Source organism: Apteryx mantelli, chromosome 1, assembly GCF_036417845.1.
Source record: "Apteryx mantelli isolate bAptMan1 chromosome 1, bAptMan1.hap1, whole genome shotgun sequence".
In the NCBI taxonomy this organism is placed as follows: Eukaryota; Metazoa; Chordata; class Aves; order Apterygiformes; family Apterygidae; genus Apteryx; species Apteryx mantelli.
The window spans coordinates 206,941,782-206,955,137 of record NC_089978.1 but is presented as its reverse complement, the minus strand read 5'-3'; the positions used below and the strand labels follow the sequence as shown (position 1 = coordinate 206,955,137).

Here is a 13,356-nt window from a genome sequence, read left to right as displayed (position 1 = left end):
TGCCTCCATTTCAGGTATTTCACAACCTTGATGGTAAGACATGAGTGGGGGAAGCAAAGGAGAGATTAAGGGAGATTAATGAGTAATAAGCTCTTTTGAATGTCTATTTGTTTCCTCTTTGAGGTAATCATTATGTATAATTTTGCCATCAGGTTTGAAAATCTTGGCTACAGTAGTTTTTCAAAAAAGCAGTTAGCATGCTATTAACTCACCTTAATATGTCTTTAGCTGTGTTAGAAATTATCTAATAGTTTCTTGTTGAAGTTTACATACTTCAGTAAAAATGAACTATAACTATTTTATGTTTTTTTGACTCTGTTATATCAAACCTGACTTAGTGTATAGTAGAAGTCACAAACATTGCTAGACTGACCAGAGAACTCATTTTGGGTAAAACAAGCTGCTATTGTCCTTTACTGTATTATATATAGTTGATTAAACTATATTACTATGCTACTAATTTAAAAACCTGACTGTGTAACATTCTCGGTGTATAGGCTATTGGGATGAACAGTTGTAGCTACAATTTTTAAAATGTTTGTAGCAAAACAGGTTTCAAAGCTGTTTACTATTTGAGATGTATTTAGAATCCTGAAAAAAAGTTTTAATGTGAAATAATATTAAATCTGCGAAAAGATTATGCTTCATTGTTCAGAATATGTTTTCTTTAACAGCTGCAAGTTACGTTTGCTCACTTGCTATGTAAAGGATGAGTTTTCTAGTGGAGAAATAATGTATGCTTCCTGAGTTCTTCCTGATGCTGACTTTTCAATAAGCAAAAACTCTGTAGTTGACACTTATTAAGTACTAAATAGTAGGGGAGAAAGAGCTGGGTGCAGTTCTGGTTTTATCCTGTGGTATACAGAGGAAATGTATGCAAAGAGCTCTGTGTCTGCTCAGGACTTGTCAAATACTTACACATTTTACAGCTATGCCCCAAATAACACACTGTAGTGTTGTGAACTGCTTGGAGTGTTTTAAGAAGGGGAACAGAAGGTTACACAAGTCAACAGAAGAGTACAGAACGTTGTTACTCCATAGGCTACTTTTAGCTTTTGGGGGGAAAGCTTCTATAGTAAATAGTATAGTATATAGTATGCACTGACAAACTCTTCTAGTGGAAATGCATCTTACTTTGTAATGATTTGATTGTTTAATAGCTACCTGCGGAGTTCTGGACACTGTAATGCGTTTGTGCTGTTTTTAGCTAGCCAGATTGATGAAGTCAAGCACTTCCTGAGAAGCTGGGCAAAACTGTCTCCTAACCACAAGCCAGAGCCTGTTTTCTAGCTCCCTCTTGACAAATTATGCAACTATGGAGAGAATTGATATATAAAGAGGACTAAGGTCTATAAAAGTCCTTAGGGAGATTTTACTGAAGCCCCCTTCTGGTTCATTTAACAGTAGGGAAGTCTTTTCAGCTACTTGCTGTGAAGCTGAAATGTACTGTTTCTGTGGAGTAGCCTATTTAGTGATTCAAAACCATATGATTTCAGGGAAGAGTGTGCGTCTTTCACTCGATAAGTCTGCTATCTGCCATGCAGAGTGCTTTGCCTGTGGAGTATGGGAAGGTACTGCGCTCTAACACATCGTGATTTTCCCTGTTATATTCCAAGTGTTTAACGTACTTTCCCTGAAAAATGTGGCTGAAATGGTTATTTAGCCTACGCTGGAATGGAACTTGCTGTGAAGAGGCACCCACACATGAACAGCTCAACTGCGATAAAGTTAGCTAAGAGCGACGTAATAAGTATTCTCAGTGTCTTGAATGGGTCATCATGTTTCTTCAAATGGGCTTTCATGATGTTCAGTATGATCTTGATGAAATCTCTGCTTTAGTGGGAGGATTGATGAGACATGAGTAAAGCTCATGTAGACTTCTGCAGACTGGCTGGATGGAGAATTCTTGGGAGCATCCATGACTCATGATTGGCATGGACCTCATTCAAGATGCTACATCTTATAAGAGGCACTTCATGTGATTTAGAAATGCTGGAGGAAATATCTTTAAGTTTGACTGATTTGAAATAGCATTAGTAGCAGCTGGACAGGAGAAAATACCACAGAAAGGTTGATGGTATGAGCAATTATTAACTGTTCAGTTTCTCCCAGAAGGCTTTGCCATCAAGTGGTGTAGCTGAGCCCAAAGCTGGTATTTGGCATGTATTCATGTCTGTCTTGCAGTCTTTGGAGAATTTCAGTCTAGGCAATGAAAGGATGAGCACATAACAGTCCTTCGTGAGCAGTCCATCCTGAAACAGACTTTCTTATTAGTGTTCAGTCAGCGCTCACGTAATAAGCTGAAGGCCGTTTTCCTGATAGTTAAGCGGAGACAAGCTGCCTGGATTTTATCCAACTTTAGATTTTGAGCCTGGTGTCCTTAGTCAATTGCGTTAGGTAATGGACTGCTCAAAGATAGTTTTCCCATGAATCTGGTAGATTGGAGGGGGGGGATTTTATTTATTTATTTATTTATTTACAAATTTTGGTTTGTTGCATGTGAAGGAAATCTCAAGAATATTTATGTCTCTGTGATTACCAGAGCTTTTTTTCTGATTGTGCATACTTTTACTCCAAATTGGATAGCATCTGTAATGTAAATGCTGTACATCTAGTATAGTAATGATACAGAATTGCAAAGTGTCAGGCATTCTGGGTATAAATTCGCCTAACAGTGCTTAGATAAAGTTTCAGCTTAGTGACCTTGTCAGGGTTAGACATTCTGCAGATGCCTCTTTTTCACAGTAACATGGGAGTATGATAGCCTCAGTGATCATGCTTTATTCCAAATTAGCTCACATTTACAGTAAGCTTAACTGCTTGAAATAGTTTGTGTTTTGCACAAATGATCAATTGTATCAGTAGACTTGTTGTTGTTGCCTTTACTAGGTGCTGCATGAACCTGAGAAATTTTATCTTACCTCATTGTGCTGTCAGAGGAGAAAGTGGATCTCCTTTCTCTGGGTTGTTCTTCAGTCTTTATGTTTACTTACAGCTCTTCAATCTTGTCTTCCATTTCATCCAGTCAAAAGCAGCTCTAGAAATAATTTGGGACTGCACAGTCACAAGCATCAGAGACCATAAGCAATAATATCTCATTGCTACTATCAAACAGGGTTGGTTTTGTTTCAATAAAAATGATCTGTGAAATTCTGGATTTTGGAGTGCAGAGTTCCTTTGCATTAGAGATGTTTAAAAAATGGATTTCTGCAGGAAATCCTTTTGGGAAATTTGATGGAGATCAAAGCAGTATTTGCAGTCCAGTTTGGAACTGGCATCTGTCGTACAAGGAGTCTCAATGCACCATGTTTTCATTCTGCTTTTAGTAGATGAAGAAAAGTACTTACTGACAAGTTGGAAAAAAATCCCACTCTATATGCTATTAAATCACCTTAGGAATTAACATATGGCTATACCAGTGAAGTGACACTCTTGCCATCGGAGGGAATGGGCATAGCTATCGCAGCGAGGGATGTTTGTGGGGAAGTATGGCATGCTGCCATAGCTGCAATGGGTAGAGACGCTCTGCATCTCTCTCTCATTTTGTTTTCACACTCCAGCCTGATAGTGATGCTGGCAAAACTGTATAGTATTGATTTACGCCGAATGGAATGAGGAAATGTTTTCCTAACTGTCTTGTTTTCTTGTAAAATTCTTTGTAAGATGCCTTATGACCTTATTCCTTTGTACACAAATTGCCTGAAGGAAATTGTTATTGAGAAAAGGGAGCTAAGGGACTCTACAATGCCAATTGCGGTTACTCCCTATATCCTAAATTGCCCTCTGCCTGGAAATCTTTGGTTTCCATTTTTTCCTGAAATAAGCACAAGCCACTTCAGAATACAAACATCAGATAAATTTTCCTTCTCCTCTTTCCCCCCTTTGCTATACTAATGTCTCTTTTTTTTTTAGTAACCGGACATGCTCTGTATTACTCTTATGGGGGAAATTGTCAGCATTTGTAGAATTAATATATATATTAATGCTACTTAAAAATACTGTATTTTGCTATAGAATGAATATCTGCTATTAACATACAGTAGAAGTATATTCAGCTACTAGTTTCATAAAACAATGCAGGAATTGTCAACTACTTATTGCACTCAAAACAATACAGGAAGGCTTGCTTATGGCAAGAAAATTGAACAAAATGCACGTGGGGAGTAGATTCATTCATTAAGAAGCACTTTATCCTTTTTCTCACCATAACTGCATGTTATAGTCCTGATGCCTGTGCTGTATAATATACCACAATATTCTGTCAGGAGTTTTGGATCTCATGCAGGTTTGATGCATAAGCTGTCATCTGCACTGTAAACAGTTTATTCACCTCAAATTCAGGCAATATAAAATTTACCCACATGTTATTTATCACAGAGTAGAGTTCACACCCTTTTAAAATTTATCATTCCTAAACTGGTAGCTTTTATTATAAAGGTTGTAATGTTTCTCCCCTAATTGTACCTCACATGGCACTAATTGGTCTTTATCTTATACTTATCCCATGATAGTCATTTGATAGAAGAAGCTATCTAGTTTCTCTGGTGAGTGATAGCTCTTGAATTGTTCTAAAGAGACTTTTTTTGTGCAATAAATGTTAATTTGAATTCATTTATTTATGGAACAAAATTTCTACAATAAATAAATTCAGTTCAGCTACTTTTAACCACGCCAGTTAAGGACAAAAAGGTCATTTATGTTTGTGCTTCTTATATTATAAATAATCTGGTTTTGACAGTGTGCCTGTGAGAAACTCATACATTCAATCTCTGCAATTTATAAAAAAAATTTAATTCCTTACTTACAGTATAAGTAGAGAGATGTTAACATTAATTTGCTTGCTTATTCTGTGAATCATTATAGTAGCTTTTTTCATTGTGAATACAAATCATATAGTTAGAACTTATCAGGAGCTAAACACATATTGACTGTTTTTCCTCCCATGTTTTCACTATGAGACATTTTATGTTTACATATGAATTTTCATTCATTTTATTATTAATAGCTCCTTATTTGCTGGTACGTCAAGGGGATAGATGGATAGAGTATACATAACATTCTTTTTCCTATGATCTTACAGTTACTAGTTATATCTTAATTTGCATTTTAGAATTCATTCATGTCTAGAGTGACTTCATTTTTTAATATAAAACATAGTTACCGGCTGAAATCCCCCAAAATTACTTTATGTAGAAGAAGGGGCTAGAACTTATAAAAGCTTACCTGTTCTTACTGGCAAAGCAATCCATCTACATTTGTGTGCAGTTTTCAGTGCATGCATATCTTGATAATGCACTGCCTTTTCCCCACAAATTCCTTGTGTTGGTATATTTGGGCTTGTTTGTGTTTCACTGTCCATTGGTGAATTATGCATGAAATGTAACCCTCAATTGGAAAAATTTAATAAAAATAGTTTCATTTAGCTGAGTTTATCAACTAAGAGAGAAATGTTTACCGTGACTGTATCACTGTTTTTAATGCCATAATTATGCATTGGATGAAATAAGTCCCTAACCACTGAGTTTGGGCTGCTTTTCGAGCAATGATCAAGTGCTTGAGAGTATCAAGTCTTCCATGGGGCATCTAGTGCTATGCACTCAGAAATGAACATGTTACTAGACTATAAAGTCTGTAAGACAGACTACTAAAATAAGCAATGAAGGAAAATAAACTCCATATTTAATTCCACAGAGCCACATATCAGCATTTGTATGCTCTTTAAGGTGAGACCCAAATGAGGGATGCATTAGTAGTTATGGCAAAAAGATAAGCCAGTCAAAACAGGTACAAAATTGTTACCAGAAGAGTTCATCACAAATGAAAAAATAAATCATTTTAAAATTTGGGAAGATGGGCACTAGCCAGAAGAAACTGCAGTTATTAAAGAATTGTCGTATTATCCATAATCAGTGACAAAGAAGAAATATTCAATGAAGATACCTGCTGACAACGGTTAATGAGACTGAGTGAAATGAGTTTCTAGCAGAGAAGAGTCAAGTTAGAGCACTTCTTTTGTGTGGTCTGGAAGACTGTTAATGTTCAGCCAGACTGCAACCTGTGATAACAACACCAAAGCCATTAAATGAAACAACTGTTTTATTAAAATTTGTTCACATAGAGAATATACTGGGGAGTGAGGAGAGGATGTTGCTGTACCTCAGTTTGGGATTGTCTATTTATACATCCGGCAGGATACTGTACTGTAATACACATTTGTTGACTCCCATGTATGCATATACGTGCTCGAGCACAGAGGCAGATACCAGTTGAAACAAATTTTTGATTTATGGTTTATGTTATGGGTTATGATGCTTATTTTACATGTTACTGTTGTTGCTATTTTAATAAAATCCTCTGAAGTTTATTTCAGACAACATTGAAATACTATAGTTACCATAAAATAGTTGGTAGGAACATTCGGTTTATTTAGAGGCAAAATATTATATTTGTTCAACAGATTTCAAACTTCCTTTTGTGGGCATTTCTAATAATTTGGGACCAAATCCAGTTCTTATTAAATTCAGTAGGAATCTTTCAGTCAGTTCCAGGGGGAGTTGTATCAGACTAGCTTAAGTTTTTGAAGCTGCCAAGATTTAAAAAATTGACATAGTAGTATTTGGGTGCCTAATATGGTGAGGGCCAAGACCTCCTTTGGGACTCTGTATAATGTGTATAATAATACGCCTTGCAGTGAAATCACCTTAATTAGGTTTGGGAACAAGGAGGTTAATGGGTCCATCTGGTGACTATTTTAGAAATTGTCTGCATAATAACAGAGGAAGTATCAGGAATAAATAAGAGGACCTCAATCCATGAACAGCAATATGACTTACGTGGTGTAACAAAACCATGGTGGAAGGAGAGGGAGGAGGAAGAGGTGGTTGCTGCCGTACATCAGGTTCAAACCCTTGTGCTGTCACTCAGACCGTAGAGGGTGTTGGATGTTGCCTATGGTCTATGAGTAATACTAGAAGGAGAAAAGTTCATGGGCTCTGGCATCACGCAGACATAACACAGACCAGCAGACAAAGGAGTTCGGGTAGCTGAGGATTTTTATTAGCAGCTTACCAGGTATGGTGGCGATAGAAGATCTTAACGAATCAGCTGTTGGAGAAGCAGCAAACTAGAATACCAACTGCCCAACATGTCTTGGAATGCATTTATGACAAAATTTTGAGAGAGTAGGAAAAGCAATTGGGGGGAAGCTATTCTGTTTGATACCACTTCTGAGAAAGCAGATATTCCAGAATAGGGAGAGAAGAGGCAGCTTCAGTGAGAATTATCATGGGATGGCAGAGCTCGTAAATTATAGAGGTAGAATAAAAAAAATTAGAACAAAAGGCTTTAAGAGGGAAGAGTTCAGTAAAATGAGGACTGTAGGCATAATCTCATAGGAAAAGAATCTAGAGAAAAGAAGTTAAATGAAATTGAATGTTCCTCAAACAAACAATATAAAGGGCACAAATGCAAATTGTGACAGCACAGAAGAAGGACAAAAAGCACCATAAAACTGATTAAATTATAAGCTCCTTATTTATATCAAGCACAAGAAGGAACCATATGGAAAATGAAAACTCATTTGGATTATTAAGAACAAGTAGGAAAGAACAGCAAAAGAATCTTGTCTGTATTTTCATTAATAATGTGGATTATGGAACCGAGAGTATGCTTGTTAAATTTGCGGATGTCACAAGTTGAAAAGGGATTGCAAGTACAGGATCAGATCTCGATTTTGACATATTGGAGAAGTGGTCTGGGGAAATAAGGTGATATTTAGTAAGTACAGGCGTACGGTACCACACTTAGAAGTAATAATATACAGCACAGGGGACAGCTGGTTAAACAGTGATTTTTGAAAATGATATACAAGTCATGAAAATTACATGAGTAAATAGTATCGAGCTCTTACAAAAAAAGGCAGGGATGGATGAAGAGATATGTAGCCCTCAAGATGTATGAAGCGGAGTAATTCATCTGTTGTACTTAGTATTCTGTTCAGCTGAAATACGGTGTCCAGTTTGGGGCGTCACACTTCAGTAAAGGTAGGGCTGACTGGAGGAAGTGAAGAGAATAGCAATGAGAATAAGCACCTGAAAAACATAGCTTGTGAGGAAAGATGTCAAGAATCAGAGTTACTTACCCTAAAAAGTAAAAAGTTGGTAGGATAAAAAAGTTTTCAAGAACCTGAAAGACCTAAATTTATGTAGATGAAGTGAATGATCTGTTCTCTGTATCCAGGATGGATAAACCAAGACATAGTGAGCTTAAATTGTAACGGGAAAGAATTAGTTTAGACATTAAAGAAAAAATTTCTTATATTAAGGTCTGATCACTTAGAACAGGTTGCCTGTGAGGTTGAAGAGTATCACTGGACATCTTTTAAAACATAGAAGACATGTCAAAAATGACATAAATGTAGATGTTTAGCCAGCAGTATGGAGATGACCTACTATCCCTGTCCCTGTCAGCACCATCTTCTGTGATTCTCTGTTGAGTGTGTTACAGCTCATTACTATGCCATGCAATGCGTTTTCTGTTCTGCAAATCGTATGAAACATTATTTTACTTTCAATTCAGATTATACTTTTTGTTTTTATTTCAGTGTGTGCAGAAGCTTACAATCCTGATGAAGAAGAGGACGATGCAGAATCCAGGGTATTTAGTGCTTTGAGTTAAATACTTATTTTTTCAGTTCTCAGGCATTATAATTAGGAAAAAAATAGGACTGATTATGTAAGTTATATAACCAGCATTACTATTCCTTTCTAAAATCATCCTTATTGTGATATCTTTTAATAATCTGTGGGGTTTTGTTCTTACAGGAAGGTTTAAAAAATCTCTGTAGTAGCTACCATGTAGAACCTAACGCAACAATTATCCTGAGTTAGTGTACCTGTGATTCATGGTCTGCTAAGGAAACATTTTTGTGCAAGTATATTTCCCCAGAGAGTGTCTGCTCTTAAAGTATTTATTTAGTGTCTTTACAATCTTGCAGTAGTTTCCTTAATAGTCTAGTATTTTCATAGAGGGGGAAAAAGGTAAATGATAAAATTGCTAAGAAATTTTCAGATTTAGAATGCAATAGTTTAATGAATTTTTTTAAATTTATGTTTAATAAATGCCTTTTAGAGGCATTTAATTATTTTTTAATATGAAGTAGCATAAGTTTGACTTTTGAGGCAAGTTTAAATGTTGCATTTCATCTAATTTCTGGCTTGCAAAGCTGTGAAAAAGATTATCATATACTATCACAGCTTTGGAACCTGGCAAACCTTTTCAAGCATGTGAATTGACTATCAATCAAGTTGTTAATTTATATTAAACAGATGCTGGTAGTTTAGTAAATCTCTGGCTCACTCAGAGGCTGTGAAGTCTGTTGTTTATTCTGTGAAAATAATATTTTAAATAGAGATATCCAGAAGGGTTTGCAGAAATGAACTGAATTCTACAAATGTGAAGTTCTTTCTAGATTAAATACAGCAATATTTGCTTATCTTGTGGTGGTATAGTATTATCACTGGGTATTTATTCAAATTCTGAAGGTTTTGGAAAGGGAATGTTTCAAACAAGGCCAAAATGTTATGTAAAATGCTTAGCTATATTAGCTCAGTCCTGCAACTAGTTGCTGCTATATGACAACCACTTTAAAGGTTTTTCTATTATATCCTTCAGATTATTCACCCTAAAACAGATGATCAAAGAAACAGACTGCAAGAAGCTTGCAAGGACATTCTTCTTTTTAAGAACCTAGATCCGGTAAGAGATTCTTTATAATGAAGAAGATTTTGCAGTGCTGATGAGAATTGAGTCTCTTGAGGTTTTGTATAGAAGTTTATAGATTTGACTTTTGTAAGCTCTTATGTATGCTTTCTTGACCATTTTATAAACTGTAAAAGTGGCATTTTTATAACTGATGTCATACATATATGGGCCTTTTTTTCACTACCATGAATAATAATCATGAATTGAAGTCCATTAATATGTTTGTAAAGTACTGTATTTTGTTGTGTTCTTATTTTGAAATGATATTACCTATACATTGATGTATTGGTAAATATAAACTCATCAGTTAACTTGGAAACCTCTAATTTGTTGCTACTAGTTATTTTATATCATTCAAAAGTGTGCTGAGCACTCCATCAAAACCTAAAATTACCCCCAAAGCCTATAGCTTAACTAGAGATGTAATGGAATAAGCAAGTTATGAAACAGAGGGGAAAGAAAGGCAATAGCAAGATGTTTACATTATTATTTCACTTAATATAGATACTGTAAAAACAATGCAAATAATTTTCTTTTGAGCAGATAACTTTCTTCTATTGCTTATAAAAACAATAACAGGCTTTTAAGAAATATTAAATGCAGTGAACAAATGACCTGGAGAGATAAAGGTCATAATATTACAAAAAGCATGGAATTGTTTAAGGGAAAGGCAAGTATATAAATCAAAATATGCATACTGAGGTTGGGATGACTCACAGCACACCAAGTACTCTCTCAAGAGAACTGATTCAATGCTGTCAGGGGAAGGAAAAGGGGGAAAGGGAAGTAGTTATGTAGAGTGTTAAGCGTGAAAATAGAAAATCTTAAATTTGATTCAAGAAGAACATGGATTCATTGAAGGACCAACCTGCAGCTCTGTTTGAAAGTCAGGTGCTATTATGGTGAATGAAGTTTAATCCTGCTGGTTTCCAGCTCCAAGCTTTGGTCTGCGGGAATGCTGAGCTCAAACTCAGGGTACCCGTACTCGCAGAGGCATGAGGAACAGTGAGCCATAGACCCCCATCAAGGCTTTGCAAAACCCTGAGTTAGAGCTATGGGAGGGCATCAAGCGTTTTAACATAGGTACTGATTTATCTGCACTCTTGGAACTCTAGGGACCCTGACACAGAGGATTTCCTAACTCCCATATGGTATCTGTTTAATGGGTAGTTAATCAGCTGTTCCACTATAATGGTTCAAGCTAAAATCACCTGAACATTTGTCCCTTCCACTCTTGAATTATTTTTATACATAACTTTATGCACACAAAGTAGTTTCTGGGCATCTGCTCTGGACGTGAAATTGCTTTATTATATATCTTCCTTATTATTGCTGTGTCCTGGTCTCCTCTTGGCTGGACAGTTTTTAATTTATCCTGCCAATGGCATTTTGGCAGACCTTTCTTGTTTAGTGTCTGAGCACTTATCTCTTATGAACCCTCAGACCCAATGGATTATCACGTGCACCTAGAATCTGTCTTGGTGCTAATTTTGGGCTGCTTCTTTCCTGAGGTTACCAGGTTTCTTGGGAGTATCTACCTATTGCACAAATCTTCTGGATAAGGTCCACTTTGTCCTCTGCTGAGAACTAGGTCTTCTGTCTATTTAGACAGATCTAGTCATTAGAAGATTTATTCGTCAGCCACTTGGTCTGTAGGGCAGGGATCTATTGGCTTCTTATCAGCTATATTGTAGTGTTGTGTAGTCCTACAGCATTAAGCTGTTCCACTTGTTATATTTTATATAACTCTTCAAAGGAATTTTGAGGGTTTACCTCCCCCATTTGTGGAGGTGATCTCAGAACTGTGGTGCTATGTTGATATATCATCCCCCTGATGTTTTGATCTTCCTGAAACACTTTTTTCTTTTTGCTTCTGAATCAGTTGCTTGTAAATGTTAATAGTTCCCACAGTCTGTTCCAGGTATGTGGCTGAAGACTTCCTAGCTAAATCCTCCCTTGGTGGGACTCTGCAATACAACCATCCAAAACCTTGAAATCTGCTCCTGAAATCTCCCAAGTCTTTTCTTGTTTATCCACATTTGCTCAGATTGTCCAGTGGTTTATGAGCACTTTTTCTTCTAGTTTAATTCCTTCACAGACAGCATACTGGAAAGGCAAAGACAATTTCGTAAAGGAATTCTTTTTTATTATTATAATAAATTTACTCATGAAAGGCATTGGAAAGCTACTGAGCTCTGAAGATAGCAAGGGTGTTGAAATGCAGCTTTCCTTAGTCTGGCTTGCTTCTTCTGTGACGGCAAGATCAATAGCTCCCCAGAGGAGACTCTGTCCTGCCTTCTCCCACTCCTCCTGCCTGCTCCACTTCTGTGCAGTGACTCGAGCTTTGGCGACTAGACCTGCAGTAATTTAAGCATTCCTGTCCCAAATCTCTGCCTCACCTCTGCCTCTCCACCCCACAGCACAAGTGAACATGTGCCAGCTGCTGCAGTTCACTGTCTGGTGTATTAGCAGAAAACCTTTGTCTTGGATAGTATCTTCAGCTGCCAGAGCTAAAGTCTCTGGAACAAAAATCCAAGCTGTGTGTAAATAGTGTCTGTCCCTTCTCTCCCCTCCACACACACTTTTTTTTTTCTTTCTCTTTTTTTTTTTCCATTGAACTTCAACCTCTTCCTGTTGTTTCGGAGCTCAGTGAGCAGACGGTGAAGAGACAGTGTAGAGCGCTTAATGGTTTTTCCCTGATGGCCTTTTAGCAAGATGTCAAGCACCATTCGTAGATAGGGCACCACTCTGAAATACAGTATAACAGCCTGCCCTAAGGCATGATAACAATTGTGCTCAGTACATGATGCAAAGTGGAGTTCACATTTTCATAAAACTTTATCCCACCCCTAACACACTTGTGTTTTAATTTGAACAGAAGGATAAGATAAGGGTATCATAACAGCAGGAGAAGTTGCAGTAGTTAGGAGGTGACTTACAATACTGATCAGCATTTTAATTAAAGAGTTCGTGTGGAAAGGTAAGAACCTCCACATAAAAGTGAAAAATGGCAGAACTGTATGAATGTGAGACAAAATGAAAGAGAGGAGACAAAGATAACCGTCAGACTTTGAGACTAAACTTAGGACTTTCTAAACAAACAGAATTATGTCTTGAGTCTGCATTTACCAGGTAGCAGTGTTCAGTTATCAGATAGTTGAACTTATGGAAAAGTATCTATAAATATAAATAGTGTCTCTGTTTGAAAATATATTACAAAGGAACATTAGTTGTGGTGCAGTTCCCTGAGTGGCACTTTCTGTTTTAAAAGCCAACTGTTAAATTCCTTAATGTCTGTAAAGTTACTTGAATCATCTTGGAGCTTCCTTTGCCTTTGGGGACTGCTGAGTGTGTGACTGGTCAAAGTCAATGTCAGTTGGGCAATGCACTCCTGAGTGAGCTCCCTTAAATAAAAAGCATTTTAAAAAAATCAATATTTTAACATTTTTTCATCTTTCTGGAGACTTAATCAGCTCCCATCTGGTTGCTGTCACTCAATATTGGTTTTAGTTAGTGCTAAACAGTACTGAAAAAGTTACTGGAAGAAGAATTTGGATTGAAATGTGCATGTGCAGCAAGATGATAGGGAGAGGA

The 13,356-nt window shown here is 36.7% G+C and overlaps 1 protein-coding gene across 1 annotated transcript in view; it reads left to right on the top strand.

The window, feature by feature from the left end:
* Positions 1-13,356, top strand: part of PRKAR2B (protein kinase cAMP-dependent type II regulatory subunit beta) — a 94,850-nt gene that overhangs the window by 60,040 nt on the left and 21,454 nt on the right. The window contains exons 3-4 of the mRNA XM_067316319.1: positions 8,603-8,655; positions 9,673-9,756. Of these exons, the coding sequence (XP_067172420.1) occupies positions 8,603-8,655; positions 9,673-9,756 (137 nt within the window). The remainder of the gene's footprint in view (positions 1-8,602; positions 8,656-9,672; positions 9,757-13,356) is intronic.